This window comes from Vipera ursinii, assembly GCF_947247035.1.
Source record: "Vipera ursinii genome assembly, chromosome: 3".
Taxonomy (NCBI): Eukaryota; Metazoa; Chordata; class Lepidosauria; order Squamata; family Viperidae; genus Vipera; species Vipera ursinii.
The window spans coordinates 163836307-163853629 of NC_139516.1; the positions used below are offsets into that span (position 1 = coordinate 163836307).

A 17323-nucleotide genomic window follows, 5' to 3' on the forward strand; every position below is an offset into this window, starting at 1 on the left:
TATCGTTAGTTCCAGTTTTAAAGTAGTATGTTTTTTTAACATCATAGCAACCGGTGGCCACTTTATCACTGGCCCACAAAATAAACTCCACCATCCTCAACCAGCCTAAAACATAGGATAGGAATTAACACAGAGGCAGCATATTTTATGTTGGTTTAATTTTCTGCAATCTCAAGAATTGAGAACACTTTTAAGTGAGCCATGGGGATAGATTCTATAATTAAATTGTAACGGGTTTACAAAAATAGTTACATAAAGCACTCTTAATTTTCAAAACATCCTACTGCAATAGCTAAAGATTTGATAGTTATGCAAATTTATAGTAAGAAATGAATATAGGAACATGAAAGAATTACAATGGAGGCATCAGAGATTTTGTGTCTTGATTTTTTTAAAGAAATGGCTATTTTATTAATTGAAACATCTTGTGTTATTTTGCCATTTCCTAGAGTGTCATTCATATTAATTACTATAATGAATTCCAATTTTGAATATTGAAAACAAATTTAGGCAATTATATGTAGTACTTTATAAAGTATGGAAGAAATGAATGATTTAGTGCCAATTAATCTAGAATGATATTTTAAATTACATAAGAATTTTGACATTGCATAGTATCTATGAATTTCAAACTTTGGATAATCCATTAGAACTGTTTCTATTTTGTAATAGATTTGTTTTGTAATAATTGACTGAAATACTTGATGTGGTGAGAATATTTTCTCATACACTCAACATCAGTAAAAAAATTTAGATTAGGTAATAAAATAAGAGCCTAATGCTGGGAAAGATTGAGGGCAATAGAAGAAGGGGACGACAGAGAATGAGGTGGCTGGATGGAGTCACTGAAGCAGTAGGCGTGAGCTTAGATGGACTCCAGAAGATGGTAGAGGACAGGAAGGCCTGGAGGAACATTGTCCATAGGGTCGCGATGGGTCGGACACGACTTCGCAACTAACAACAACAACAAATAAAATGCTACTGCTAGTTATCCTGCTTATATATAACATCTGCTCAGTAAAACTTTTTTTAGCATAAATGTCCTCACTGTTATCTGAAGTTCTATCTAGAGCAGGTGTAGTCAACCTTGGCTCTTTCATGACACGTGGACTTCAACTCCCAGAATTCCTGAGCCAGCATGGCTCAGTATGGAAACCTTCCTTTTTCCTCAGCATGGCTGGCTCAGGAATTCTGGGAGTTGAAGTCCACGAGTCACAAAAGAGCCAAGGTTGCCTACCCCTGATCTAGAGTATATTATAGCAGTATATTAACAGCATAACTGAAGCTTGCTAGCAGAAAAGGAAAAACAAAACAGTGTTGTGCTCTCTTTTTCATTAAGAGACAGTAATAACAATAGAAAGCGAAGCCGTAGAATAAACCCAGTATGATTATGATAGGCTCTGCTTATACTCATGGCTGTTATATTTTTATTTTATATGCATTTATTCACAAAGACAATACTGATGATATTAATTTTTCAAGTTATGGCTTTTTCTTATGTTGGAAAATATCTTTTGTGCCTTGACTAAATTATTAATATCCATGCATGATATTGCCAGAAGTGACAAGTCTGAGTAATTCTTATTAATGTACTTATTTGCAGCAGAACCATTAGATTGCATAGCTCCTAGTATACAGAAATTTCTAATGGACATCGGCTTACTCTTATCATATTAATAAATTATAGACCTAACAGTCCCACATCTGAGCTCTCGTTATGGCTTAAGAGCTCTTGAAATCCACAAAAGATGGGGGTAGTTTTGTTGTGCTACCAAAAGAATCAAAAGACAGATTTATGCAATACATTATCAAATCTAGTACAAAACATAAAATACACTGTTTCAGTTACATGTACGGTAGTTTGTTTGTTTGTTTGTTTGTTTGTTTATTTATTATTGGGACTTATATCTCCCGAAGGACTCAGGGTGGCTAACAACAATAACATACAATAAATACAGAAGTTAAGATAAAATTAAAGGCCCCTGTACAATAAATTAAAATAAATTAAAAAATTAGAGTTAAAAAATTAAAAACATAATTAAAATCCCTGTCAGTCCAGGTCAGCCAGGTGGAAAAGGAGTGTTTTGAGGCCGCGGCGAAAGGACTGGAGATCTGGGGCCATCCGAAGCTCAGGGGGGAACTGGTTCCATAGGGCTGGCGCTCCCACAGAGAAGGCCCTCCCCCTGGGGGTTGCCAGCCGACATTGTCTAGCCGACGGTACCCTGAGGAGGCCTTCTCTGTGTGAGCGTACTGGGCGATGGGAATTCGTTCCCGGCAGCAGATGGTCCTGCAAGTATCCTGGGCCTAAGCCATGTAGGGCTTTAAAGGTAAGTACCAGCACCTTAAATTTCACCCGGAGGGCAACCGGTAACCAATGCAGCTCACGCAGGAGGGGTGTAATATGGGAGTATCGGGGTGCTCCCATCACTACCCGTGCAGCCGCACTCTGCACCAGCTGAAGCCTCCGGGTGGTCTTCAAGGGCAGCCCCATGTAGAGAGCATTGCAGTAATCTATACGGGAGGTAACAAGTGCGTGGGTGACTGTACGTAGGGCATCTCGGTCCAGAAAGGGGTGCAACTGGCATACCAGGCGAATCTGGGCAAATGCCCCCCTAGCCACGACTCCAATATGATCTTCAAAACTGAGTTGTGAATCCAGGAGGACACCTAGATTGCATCCTCTATCAATGGGAGGTAAGATCTCTCCTCCTATAACCAAAGATGGAACCTCTTGGACTAAGCACATTGCTAAGCACATTGGTTTGTGCTTAAATTGTAAGCCGCCCTGAGTCTTCGGAGAAGGGCGGGATATAAATGGGATTAAAATAAAAAAAAATAAAAAAATAAACGAGATGCCGGTACGTAAAGCCACTCAGTGTTGGCCGGGTTGAGCCGGAGCCTGTTCTTTCCCATCCAAATCTATACCGCTTCCAGGCAACGGGACATCACATCGAGGGCATCACTGGGTTGGTTCGGGGTGGAGATGAAAAGCTGGGTATCATCAGCATATTGATGATACCTCACCCCGAAGCCACGGATGATCTCTCCCAGCGGCTTCATATAGATGTTGAACAGGAGAGGGGAGAGTACTGACCCCTGAGGCACCCCACAACTAAGGGGCCTAGAGGTTGACCTCTGCCCCCCTGCCAACATAGTTGATCTTATGAAAGCAAAAATGTAATTTTTATGCATGCTGTTTCATTCTTACTTGGTGAAATAATTTGCCATATTAAAATAGAATTTTCTATTGCACATCACTTTTTCATCCCCCTCAAATTCCCCCCAAAATTTGATTTTTTTAAACTAGAATTTCTGATATCTATACTATTTAAGCAGAGTTAAGCAACATATGGTACTGCATATTACATTATATTATATTACAATATAATGGAAAGCTGTTACATTATATGGGCTATAGAATTTGGAATCTCCAAAATTCTTGTAGTAAAATAAGAACAAAAATGCTGGAAAATGCAGTCAGCTTTTCCCTTAACAAACTGATACTTTTGTTACATACCATTTTCCTCACATCTATGAATATGTTCTCTGTATTGGCATTGTGTGTAGTGTTACTATGTGGTATCTATTTGCATAGATATCTGAACAGGTGAGGAATTTATTTTATTTTTTTCAGAGTTAGGGAATCCATTTCCCTGATCTATTAATTGCCTTCTGAAATTAAGGAACAACTTCAGTTCAGAGAACCATACAAATTATATATTTTTAATTTTTATAATTAACATGTTCATACCATGGTACATGGGTTGATGTGCTGTTTTAGTAGTTCCACTTTGATCTCCAACTTTATGTCTACGTGTTATAAAAGGAAAGAAGGCAATGTGAAAATAATAGGGCACAGGTTGCCGTACTCCTGAAAAACTTTGATGCTTGTGAAAATAGTAAATTGAGATTTAGTGATGGATTTAAAAGACATAGAAGAGATGGAACATAAGTGGTTGTCATTAATTTGTTCTTAGCTAGGGAGAAAAGAAGGACTTGGACAGCTTATAATTAAAAAAGAAGAAATACTGACTATACCAAAACTACATACAGACTTTCCGTATTATATCAAACTGCTGTAATGTTTGCAAAAAATGTGTCTGCAGTTTGACCTCATCCTGTCAGTTGCAGTAGACAGAACCTTTAGATCCTGATAGCTTTGGAAAACAAAGCTTTATTTTTGCTGTGTTTTATTAATGGCTGAAAACACGATCCTCTGCATTTGTTTGCCTATAATAATTTTTAAATGTAGTTTTTGATATAGTGTATGTTAATACCATGATGTAAGAAAGAATACATCTCAGTGTTAGGAGGTCCAATGCTGTTGTCTGTGTCCATTTAATTATTTACATTTCTGTGTTACTCAGAAACGCCCATAGATGATTCATGTGTTCATGGTTAAGTTGAAAAGACCAAATGATTTTGAACTATTATCAAAGATATGCAAAGCTTTCCAAGGAAAGGTTGTGCACAAAAAGTATTTTGTTGGTTGGTTTGTGTAGAGCTTGAAATAAAATGCTGCAAGCCCCAAAGTGCATCCAACTGTTTCAATTTAGCTGCAGATCAGTAAAACAAAATTTGAAAGTTTAATGTTTTGTGTTCTCATCAAAACAGTTCTAAATGTTTTTGGTGATGGAAACTATGGGGTTCAGAAACAGCCTCCTGGATTGGAAAACATCTGGATAGCCACTAGGCAGCAGCAAAGAAATCTAGAAAAATTTAAAAGCTTTTCAGCTATAATGTAAAGAATTGTTGCTGTCTATATGTAAAGCCTTAGCCCTAGCATTCCTTGAATTCAGAACAACAATCATTTCACCTGGAGACATAGGTATTTTCTTTGAAAGGAATGTAAGGAAAAAGATTAGTAGATGGCTTTATGTTTTAGGTCTGTTACAGAACCCTTTCAACTTCTTTCTGGGCAGGAAGACACCCTGGCAAAAAAATTATACATTAATTCCAACCATTCCTTGCAAAATATTCTAGCACAGAAGAATTGCTGATCTAATTGTTTGGTATGTTCCTGTCCAACTTCACTTCATCAATTATCACTTCAAAATGTTGAGTCAGCTTTCACTGTTATTTTGAAAGCCTTTCTGGATTACAGTATTTCCACAAGCACAAATAACTACTTATTAAACTTTTCCATGTGCATGTAAACTTAGATATGGACAATGTGGGAGAGTCTTCAAAGCAGCTATGCCAAGCACCCCGGATGATTCTGATGCCTATAATATTGAGGAGAGAAGTGTCTTGAAACAGTCCTTCAAATGTTTTCCACAACCACAGCTATTTACTGTATTTCTGAATAGACTTTGATACAAACTATGATGTATTGATTTTATATGAAATGTTTTGGATTGTATAGTTTATTTATTCTTCAGGCTTATATCAACTCTGATTTAGGAGCATTAAGTAGTGTTTTTAGAACTCCCTCTTATTTTTCTCCACAGTAACAACCCTGTGATAAGTAAATAGATGTAGATCTTTCAGCTGCTTTGACACTTTGGTATCTTACTTCTTGGCCAAGTACTCTTATTATTGACCCTGGCCCACCATAATAGAAATAACCCTCATAGGTTTCCCTTGAAGGATATTTATAATTATAGGTAAAGGTAAAAGTTCCCCCGCACATGCGTGCTAGTCGTTTCTGACTCTAGGGGCCGGTGCTCATCTCCGTTTCAAAGCTGTTACCTTCCCACTGTAGTGGTCCCTATTTTTCTACTTGCATTTTTACGTGCTTTCGAACTGCTAGGTTGGCAGAAGCTGGGACGAGTAACAGGCGCTCACTCTGTTACGCGGCACTTGGGATTCGACCCGCCAAACTGCCAACCTTCTGATCGACAAGCTCAGCGTCCTAACCCACTGAGCCACCGCGTCCCTTATTATTTATAATTATAGCCACTGGTAAATATGTTATGTGTGTAGAAATTGCATTGCATTGCTGTCTGCTCTTTCTTTCTCCGGAGCTCTCAATTGTTCTGCCCAGTCAAGCTAGCATATGCGTGCACATAGAGGAATCTCAGCTTCTGAGCCTTCCTCTCAAACATCCTATTGCCTCTGGTGTTATCTATCACCCACATGTGTCTTTCTCTAAATTTTGACTGGCCTTTTGGTATACAAAGACTCCACGGCAGGCAGCTGATAAACATAGCACATGTGCATTTCTCTTTTTCCCTCGCTCTTAATTTAGCTACGCAGTTTTCACCCCTATCCTGTTGCACCTATTCTGTTACTTAGTCCTTTGCCTAAGTGCACACCCTGCACTTTCTCATGGTTGTATATTGGAATTAAATATTTTCTTTCACATACATGTTATGTTAATACTGCAACTTGTACTGCATCCTGCCTAATCTAGAAAGCTCTATAAACGTGGGTGTGCAGCAGTTGAGTGCCACAGAAGGTTGAAGACTCAAGGCTGTGCTTTAGCACTGCCCTACCTCTCCCCAGACTACACTCCTTCAGGCAGGAGGTCTGAAGCAAGACTGTATTTGCAATCATGAGTATGGCTCCTTGTATAAAAGGAAAACCCTGGCTAGTTTAGACCATTGCATTAACCTTAAAATTAATGCCAGTACTACTTCTCTGCAAATCTTACATTGGAATAAAAGGAATTTGAAGATTCTCTAGCCAATTCATATATTTCCCTCTTCAAGCAGATAGCTTCATGCAGCTAGAGATATATTCTCCAACAGCAGGAATACTTTGCAGAACCGGATATTTGATTTTCCTGAGATATCAAAGATAATCTTAAAGAATTGTTTATCTTACTGGTTTTTATTGTATTTTGCAAGTCTGAACAAGCATTGTGGCCCCAGCAAATTAATTTCTATCTGGTACTTTCAATAAATGGAGTTAGGAACATCCTGCATTCAAAAAAAATTATCCAGGCCTTGCTCAGATTGACTTCATGTGAAAGGAGGGTAGAGTTGGACATGGTGACTACATGGAAAGGAGTCCCTTGTTCCTCACCTGCAAGTGATCTATACATGTGATATTTGTAACAATATTGGTATAAATAGTATTATATAGAGATATTTTATAAATCAACCTTTCTTGTATACTTTTTAGATTGTTAACAATTCTGAATCTCATGATTCTTCCTTTTATTGTAGGATAATCAACTATGACTACAGAATCTGGTTCAGACTCTGAATCCAAAGATCAGGATCAAGAGCAGAAAGAAACATCTGGTAAACAAGAAAAAGCAACCCAAGAACAGCAGCCACAGCAAGTGAAGGAAGAGCACCAGAATGCATTAGAACAATTTCCCAGTGTTGCAGCCCATAGCACTCCTGTAAAAAAGGAACAGGCAAGTTATTTAGGAAATCACCCTTCCTCAATATGGCACTAACCTAATGTGTTAGAGATTAGCATTATTATAGTAACGAGCATTAGAAATAAAACATTATAGCATGCATCATTTTGAGCAGCAGTAGCCTTCCATGAGAATTTTATAGAAATGATAGTCCAGCTCATTTGGAGACAGGCAGCACATTGTTACTCACAGAAATCCAAATGGATTTTAGAAAGTATAACAAAACAAAATAAATGCTCAGTGTTGCTTTTTTTCTTTTAAGGCTATTTTTACTAAAATTTTATAATGATAAGCATTTATTGTGGAAAGTAGGGAAATTATATTAGAAGTTTTTAAATTTATTTCAGACACATATTTGGGGGGTAATTTGAGTCCAATTGTCTGCCCCCCAAAATTATGAAAAGGAGAGGATCTCCAATATCTAACATAATTTAATCTGTTGTTGGATTTTGCTTATATTTTTTGTTCCATTTTACTGCACTGGCTCTAAAGTAAAGTATTTACTGAAGTCAGTATGAATTTATTTTTCAGATTAATATATCACACAAATGTCAATGAGACTAAGGTAAGATCTTAGTTCCCCTACAGTTATGGAAGTTTACTCAGTGACTAGGGTCAGTGACTTGTCAGAACTGGAAGATGCATTGAGATTCTACATTGAGATTCTGAATAAAGGACAGGATATAAATCTAAATTCAAAGGACTGCCTGTAAAAATTTTTTTTCTAAAGACTAAAGGATGTGCATTGAACTTAACCACTACATGAGCTGAAATAAATATATTGGCATGTCCCAACTGTGTCACTCTACTGGAGAGCTCTAAATTCACACAACTCCTGGGTTCCCATAGTACCCTGCAGACCATATGCACATCATCAGGAACGAGGAAAGGTCTTTTTGCTTGAAGGGGACATCATTCATACAATGTTAAATGTAGGCTAGTATATACTCTCTCTCTGTGTGTGTGTGTATGCATGTACAGACAGTAGGATGCTAATTGCTGAAAACACACTTTCTACACACACATAGTTTTCAGCAATTGGTATCCTCCTGTCTGCAGTGTTAATAGTTGATATATTAAAAGCAGACTTTAAACATTCAAATTTATAGCTAAAATATATACATTAATTTTGGATTAAGAACCCAGAATTTACAGAAGGAATTGCCAAATTATTTTCTCCTGCTTAGCTATTTGTAAAAGTATCTGTCCATTCCTTTCCCAGGAATGAAGTTAGTGTTTATGCTTGACCTAAATGTTTTCCAGTATAGAAAAATAGTTTTTTTTCTTACTTATTTTTGATATATTTTAACAGGGGACTATAATTCTTCTCTACATGGGCTGTATTATTCTAAGTGGATTTCTGCACTTCTCTACAGTATTACACACTGTATGATCTTTCATCTGAAAGCAGATTAAAGTTTTTGCTGAATTTATTTTATTCCCATGGAAACAAGTTACAATAAGTGAGGCATTTGTAGAAATATTAGTGATGGAAATCAGTAGTGTAGGTTGCAGGCCTATTTTAAAGTCATTTCAGGCCAAAATAGGTATTCATTTTACTATCATTAAAAACAAACTCATAAAGTTTGAACTGAATTATTTCTGCATTTCTTCTGCTTTTAAATATGTCTGTTAGCTAGTGGTAGAGGAACCATCCACATATAAGACATTATTTTAAAAAATACTGCTGGTACTGAAAAGAGCAACCACTTGGTATGGAGCATATTTTTGGACTATTACAACATCTGAGATTTCTGAAATGAAACATGGTTGTTTAACAATCATTGCAGTGTTGGATCTTTTCTATTCAGGTTATTTGACTTTATTTTTAAATGAGCGACTATATTGCAGTTTCCTTTAGCACTTTTCTAAAAAAAAATCAACAAAGCTATACAACATCAGAATAGCAGTTTCATTAACCTAAAATGCCTCCACAGTTTATGAAATGTGATTTATCTTTTTTACAATACAGTTTATATGCTTATTTTAAAATGGGTTCTGAACAGACTTCTACAAAGAGATGCTTGGTTATGCTCCATGATTCTGAAAGCCTGCTTTGATTGCCCATTTTTATTCTGAAACGAGAATTGAATTTTCCTCTGTTTCTAGGCCACCGAAAAAGAACTTGAAGTTGCTGCTGCAGTGGCAAAGCAGCTGGAATATCAGCAGTTTGAAGACGACAAACTCTCCCAAAAGTCATCCTCAAGCAAACTCTCCCGATCTCCTTTAAGGATTGTGAAAAAACCAAAAAATATGCAGTGCAAAGTAATCCTTCTGGATGGCTCTGAATATGGCTGTGACGTAGAGGTAAAAATGAAAAGAGAGGAACTTCTACAGGATAGATTTATGCACATAATGTTAAATTAGGTAATTTAAAGGTAAAAGTTTCCTCGCACATGTGTTGTAGTCGTTTCCGACTCTAAGGGCCGGTGCTCATCTCCGTTTCAAAGCCAAAGAGCCAGCACTTGTCTGAGGACGTCTTCGTGGTCATGTGGCTGGCATGACTAGACGCCAGAGGCACACGGAACGCTGTTACCTTCCCACCGGAGTGGTCCCTATTTTTCTACTTGCATTTTTACATGCTTTTGAACTGCTAGGTTGGCAGAAGCTGGGACGAGTAACAGGTGCTCACTCTGTTACGCAGCACTCGGGATTCGACCCGCCAAACTGCCGATCTTCTGATCGACAAGCTCAGAGTCCTAACCCACTGAGCCACCACGTCCTAAATTACCTAAATTAAGTAATTTAGGGTCATACAATTGAGTGATTCCAGTGAAATTTCCTTTTTAAAAAAATCTAAAGAGAATGACTCCCTAAATAAGGAAATATATACACGTGTGTGTGTGTGTGTGTGTGTGTGTGTGTATAGATACACACACACACATACAGCAATGGTGGCAAACCTATGGCACACGTGCCAGAGGCAGCACTCAGAGCCTTCTCTGTGGGCACGTGCGCTATCGCCCCAGACCCACCTCCCCTTGCAGCCCGCTCCTCATCAGCAGCCCCCTCCTGAGCACAGCCCACGTGGAGCAGCGCAGCCAAGGACATGGCAGCCAAGCAGTGGGGACAAGACTTCACCCTTGTATCTGTCGCATACAGTTGATGCTGTGGGACATGGGCAGAGGATGTGGCTGTCATGGTGCTGCTGGGCCACCTGGGTGATCTGCGGCGGGCCGTGGAGGTGGTGGGTGGCTGCGCGGGCGAGCAGGGCGGACAGGGGGTCAGTGTTTGGGCACTCAGTCTCTAAAAGGTTCGCCATCACTGATTACAGATTTGGATAGGATATTCTATTTCAAAAAGTCTATATGAGCTGGGAAAGGCAATAAATTGATCAAAGACCTAGAGCATTTTATTTGTGAGCAAAATTATTGTTCAGAACTCCTTAGCTTATGAAACAAGATATACTGCAAACATATTTTTTAAATAAATAAATCCTTATATAAAACATTAGTTAAATTGTTACTTGATTTGGAACAATCAAAGTTATAATGTATAATTAATTTGGAGATTTTTTTGTCACAAGGTAAAGTCATGGAGGCCAAAGCCAACAATAGTTGTGATAATGTCATAAGACTTCCAGATTTATACCCATCATTCTATTGTGTTGTGCTGGTTACTGTGCCCCACTTCCACCAAGTGATTCAATTTCTTGTCGCAGAAGCTAAGGAGCTGTCCAGCAGATCATGATTTGAGATAATCAAAATAGGGAGCTGTCCAGTAAAAACAAGGAACACACATATCTGAGATTGTACTTCCATTGTTGTACTTTTATGTGGATGGCTTTACTCATTTGTCCATTCTAGATAGTCTTTCTTTAAACTCTGATCTAGGACTATGAGAAAATAGTTCTCAAAAAAATAAGTCATTGATTTTGTGCTGACAGATAGCTGAAACTTAAGTTCTGCATTTCCTGTTAAATTTGCTGTCACCATTGATCTTGGAAGTAATTTTGATGGATCCAATCTGAAGGAAATCCGCATATATAATATAAAAGAAATGGAGCAGTGTGCCAAATCTGCAGCATTTTGTTACATCTGAAGCTGAATAGAACCTTAGAAAAATATAATACTGCAACATTTATCAATATTATAGGCAACATGTTGTTGTTGTTAGTTGCGAAGTTGTGTCCGACCCATCGCGACCCTATGGACAATGTTCCTCCAGGCCTTCCTGTCCTCTACCATCTTCTGGGGTCCATTTAAACTCACGCCTACTGCTTCAGTGACTCCATCCAGCCACCTCATTCTCTGTCCCCTTCTTCTATTGCCCTCAATCTTTCCCAGCATTAGGCTCTTCTCCAGTGAGTCCTTCCTTCTCATTAGGTGGCCAAAGTATTTGAGTTTTAGCTTCATGATCTGGCCTTCTAAAGAGCAGTCAGGGTTGATCTCCTCTAGGACTGACCGGTTTGATCGCCTTGCAGTCCAAGGGACTCGCAGGAGTCTTCTCCAGCACCATAGTTCAAAGGCCTCAATTCTTTGGCGCTCAGCCTTTCTTATGGTCCAGCTTTCAACAGGCAAATAGGCCACTTCTTTTATGGAAGAAGAGAAGTGACCTTACTGTAATTTAGAGTTTTGTATTGAGAAGGAGGGTGTTTAACTTCTGTCTGTAAACTGGAGGAGCAACCCACAGTTTCTTTTTAATATGTTTGGGATTACCTGGGATGCCAAATAAAAAATACTTGATATTGGATTGGCTGGGATTATGGCCTTTTCTGTTTTATCTAAAGTTGCTGTTACATCCAGCAACTATTATAGATTTGTTTGCTGTAGTTCATATCTGTGAGACGATGAATAGAAATTTGTTACATTTTTCTGCCAGTAATATCTCCTTTGAGTTCTTACAAACTCCTGCTTAAATCATCAGTGATTGTATCTAATCATCTTGCCTCCTATCGGCCTTTTTATTGCTTTCAATTTTTCCAAGTGGAAGTATTTTCCAGTGACTTTTGCCTTCTCATTATGTGTCGAAAGAATTGAAGCATTATCTTCATTGTCAGTGCTTCCAGTAAGCAATTTTATTTCATCTGGTAATGAATAATCTATTTGCAACAATTTTCAGCATCAGATTTTCCTTGCTCAGTCTTTTGGTGCATTTCTCCTGTTATATGTTACAACTTGGGAAACTATGGCCTTGACAATGGATACAAAGCATAGCTGAAGTTTATATTTCTCCCAACAATTTTAATTCCAGTTTTTATTTCTTCTAACCTAGGATTTCTCGTTATATATTTTGCATATAAGCTAAATAAATTAGAAGACAGATTACAATCTTAATACTCTTTTTTTTCAGTTTTGAATCATTTATCTGTGCTGTATTCTGTTCCATCTGTTGCTTTTTGGCAATCAAACAAATTACTGTATAGGATGACAAGATGACATATTTTAAGGATGATTCTTTTGTTTATATCCCTTTGAGTCACTGTTGACTCTTAAAGACTGCCTGGAGAAGTTCCTGCAGTTCTCTTAGAAAGATTTCAGATTTGTCTAGGGCTGAGTGAATGACTGCCCAAAGACACCAGTTGATTCCATGCCTATGGCGAGACTAGAACTCAATCTACCAATTTCTAGTTTGGTGCCTTAATCACTACACCAATGGTTTACACAGTCAATCTTTGTATAATCAATAAAGCAGGGATCAAAATATTTGTGAAATTCCTTACTTTTTCCATTAAACACTAGATTTTAACAGTGTGATCTCAGGTCTTCTGACTCTTAAGATCCAGTTTATATATTTGACAGTGCCATTCCATACATAATTGAAATCTGGATTGCCAAACCTTGAACATTATTTTACTAGTGTGTGTGTGTGTGTATGTGTGTGTGTGTATGTATGTATATAGTTAGATATATAGATATGTGTTAAATGTTTGTTAAGTATTTAGATTACCTTGCTAGGCCCCAAACATGGGACAAATCTTTATTTCCTGTTTCAGCCTAACCCAAGGCCATCCACAGGCAGTGGTCACAGTAGTGACAGCTCATATTTGTGTAAATTTTTTTGTTAGCAACCCAAAAAATTTACATATGTGTGTGTGTAGATAGATAGATAGATAGATAGATAGATAGATAGATAGATAGATAGACAGACAGACAGAGATATATATATATATATATATAGAGAGAGAGAGATATAGATATATAGATATAAAGAGAGACAAAAAATATTTGATTGTATTTTCTGTATTGATAAGAGTTACCCTGTCAGGTTCTTTAGAGCATTTGAAAAGAAAGTAGTTTTTGTTTGATTTTTTTAGAAGTGTATTTAAATGGACTGCTGTGATCTTAAAAAGGCAATTAACATACAAACATCAGCACACATAGAAGGAATGTTGCTGGAATTTATGGTTATATATCATTTGATGTTCTGAACATTAAACATAGCTTTTTCAAAGTTCTTTCCAGGTTGTGTCCGCATAGAGGCTGGGATTGGCATTCAATTATCATTGCTAATCTCATTAAATCATTTTGGAGAATGAACTATATATGCATGTTAGAAATTGTTCATTTCAATTAATTCTACCTTTTTAAAAGAATATGTAGTTCTGTTTCCTATCTCACTTATCCTGTGCTTCTTCCTATAAACACATTTAGAGTTCTCTGTCAGCTGCTTGTCATCTATGCTTTTCCCCTATATGCTACAAGAATAAAAGACTATGCCTTGAAAAAGATGTAGAAACTCATTGGAAATTATATCAGTCACAAATGTCAAATTACTATGAAAAAGTGAAAGCTATCACAGTACTAGACCACATTAAAGAAGCTAGAGAAGCAGTGCTTTGTAATATTGGAATGATGTGACCTAGGAGACTGATTTAAGATTGGAATAAGAGCCTTCTAGATAGAAATGATGACGTCCAAAACAGAGTGTCATTTCAATTCCAACACTTGAATTTATTTGACTTAAAAGCAAGCTAACAACCTGCAGAGTGATCAATTGCTTTTCCCACTAAAAGCATATTAATAGCTATGTATCTGAATTATTTTTACTCAGAAAATTAAAACTGAAAATTAGAACATTTAGAACAATTAATTTGATCTGATCTCGGAGTCAGTCTTGTCACAATCACAGTCTTATCAAGAATTGGCTGTCCTTTGTTGAATGTTTGTTTGGCTGTTTGCTTAGCTTAGTACTGGCTTTTTCAGATTGTTAGCCCAACAAGTCGTTGCACTTCTTAATGATTGTTCCACTTAAGTGCTGAGTTGTTTGTTTTGCACTGCAGTCACCTATTTCTTAACAGCTAAACTTATCAGAGCATGACATAGATCCCATCACAAAGAATATGGGAAATAATAAGCAACTTCTTAAGCTATTACTGTATGCTATGCATTTCTTACTACAGTATAGCTGCTCTTGATACAGAGAAATGAAGGTAAAATATACAGGCATTATAACTGTTGCAATCCAAAGGAGAAAGTGTTCAGTTTTGCATCATTTCTGTACAGATTTATTTAATAATGTCTATTTGCATAGAAATTACTATCCAGTTTTTTGCCTACAGTAAGCTATAGGCATTTACTTTTTATTATGTTTTTTTTATCCCATTTATATCCCACCCTTCTCCGAAGACTCAGGGCGGCTTACAATCTAAGAAGCACAAATCAATGTGCTTAGCAATAGCCTTCATTCTATGTATATGCCTGCTTATTAGGGCTTTTGCCCCCCCCCCAGCGTCATTTTTACAAAGTCAGCTTATTGCCCCCAACAATCTGGGTCCTCATTTTACCTACCTCGGAAGGATAGTTTTCTATAGTAAGCTACCCGAGGGACCGTCTCATACCTCTGGGATTGGCCAGCCCCAGGATGCTGACAGAGAAGGCGTGCTGTGGGCCCCATCAGCCAGAGTATTTTGGCTGGCAGAGTCCAGGAAAAGAGCAACATCTGCTGTTGCATCAGGCCTTTGAAACATCTCCCCCCACTCCAGTGAGGTCGGTTTCAATCCTCATGACCTTCCACAAGAGCTTAAAGACCTTTTCCTCCCAGTTGACTTAGGCTCCAGTGGAAGAGTTTCACATGGGAAGTAGTTGATAGATTAATAACAGATCTTATCTCACATTACTTCTCATCCTACTCCCTCCTATCCCACCTTTTAATTGGGACGCATTAATGGAATCTCTACAATATCTTATATTTTTTAGCTTTTGTATAGTTTTTACCTTTTTAAGATTATAATATGGGTAGCCAATAAATTTTACAAATAAGTAAATAAGTCCAAAACCTCCAGAGGACAGACATTCTGTCACAATTATGTCATTCACAGTTATAGTATGAGAAGAAAAAAACCTATTCTGGGAAAAAGTATCTTATAGCACTACTCAGGAAGGCTTACTTCTAGGTGGTGGTTGTTGTTGTTTTTACTATATTCCTGTTTTTATTTAAGAGGGGATACAGGAAGCTTACAGTTCTGTCCTTCTATTGGATGTAATCCATGCTTCTCTGTATGATTTACCACCATTTTATGGACATTGTCATACCATTTGGAGATACACAATTTTACAGTTCAGACTAATGCCCGATTTATGAAATAAATTAAGTGATGAAAATGAACTCACTTTTTCTACACTTTGATATATAACCCCTAATCCATTCTAGCACAGAGTTCCCCAATGTTTCTGGCTTTGTGGAAGTTACCAATTAATTGGAAATTGTTGTTTATCTTTTAAGTAATCAGTTTTAAAATTTGGAATAATACTAAATAATGCTAAATATGCTATTAGTTGCTTAATATTAAAATTACTAAATGTTTTTCAGACAGTAGGAATGGCAAAAACTGTAGGCATGTTAACATGTCAGATTATTGTTTCATTGAAGTATATGTTCATGTTTTCATAACGTTTGCAGAACTTTAGGATAAAAAGATGTTTACATGAAATTGATGAAGAACCTATGTTGTAAACAGTAACAATGCAAGTTCTATGGATTAGAAGTACCTCCTAGACAGATCTTATATTTTTTATACAATCCAGCTGAGTGCATTCAGGAAACTTAACAAACATGTATAGGAGGGTAATCTCTATTAAAAAAAATCTGGACTGATATATTTTTGATGCTACTTAACATTGCTTAAGTGGTGGTTTGACATTTTAATAAGACTTCTGTTTGAGAAAAAGTATTAGAAGACTATGGACTACAAATGAAAATTCAACTTCTAACAAAAGTGTATCTCATTAGTTAAGTTAACGGCATGGATGCCGTTAAGAAGATTTAGAATGAATAGTGCACAAGACCATGGTGTTAGAAAGAGGCTGCAGGAATAGTTTAATAGTATAATACACACTGCTAGGAGAATGGGAGAATCAGTGATATGAAATCTCAATTGTCAGGTTAAGGTCTAACAATATGTCTTTTTTCTGTTGTCACTTGAAGTGATTACTGAAAACAGGTTTTCTGTGGCTGACAGCAAACAAGATAAAAGCTTCCCATACTTCAGTGTATGGGATAATTAATGCCCATTCATGCATTGAAAAAGACATGAGAGAAAGTTTTTTAGAGAAGATCAGAAAGAAGGTTGCTTTTTTTAGTGAGAATTTAACAAGGATTATAAGTATATCAAAAAAGTACAATAAAAAATAACCTGCAGTATAGAAATCAACAATCATCATATGTCAACATATAAATTCCAAGCCTTATGTTTCAGAAAATTCCCACATCAATAAATGTACAGTCTTGCTCACTTTAGAGCACATCAGGAGGACTGGACAGATGTTGAGGAAAATAATACATTCTGTCTGGTTGTTTGTTCTTATTTAGAGTTGCATTTTTCATGACATATGACATAAGAGAAAACTGTATTCTGTTCCTGTGCAGGACCACACTTTTCTCACCACTGAACTGCATCTAGCTGAAAAATCTGCCTTTATTCTTTCCTCTTCTGAACTACTGATATAAGGAGATCAGAGACTTTGTCTCCAGTTCCTAAAATCTTTAGATATGGAGGAATAAGTAAGCAGTTAAACAGATAACAATAAATCAAGAGGATCTTGCTTGACCTTTTAGGCTCAAAAGTTC

General features: G+C 37.1%; 1 protein-coding gene across 15 annotated transcripts in view; it reads left to right on the forward strand.

The window, feature by feature from the left end:
- EPB41L3 (erythrocyte membrane protein band 4.1 like 3) overlaps positions 1 to 17323 on the forward strand; it is a 95619-nt gene that overhangs the window by 25636 nt on the left and 52660 nt on the right. For 14 of the 15 annotated variants that reach the window (XM_083358737.1, XM_083358741.1, XM_083358739.1 and 11 more), the window contains exons 2-3: positions 7113 to 7309; positions 9425 to 9622. In XM_083358737.1, the coding sequence (XP_083214863.1) occupies positions 7124 to 7309; positions 9425 to 9622 (384 nt within the window). In that variant the 5' untranslated portion in view covers positions 7113 to 7123. Of the gene's footprint in view, positions 1 to 4991; positions 5013 to 7112; positions 7310 to 9424; positions 9623 to 17323 lie in introns of those variants that run through there. The other variant, XM_083358742.1, reaches the window with a different exon arrangement.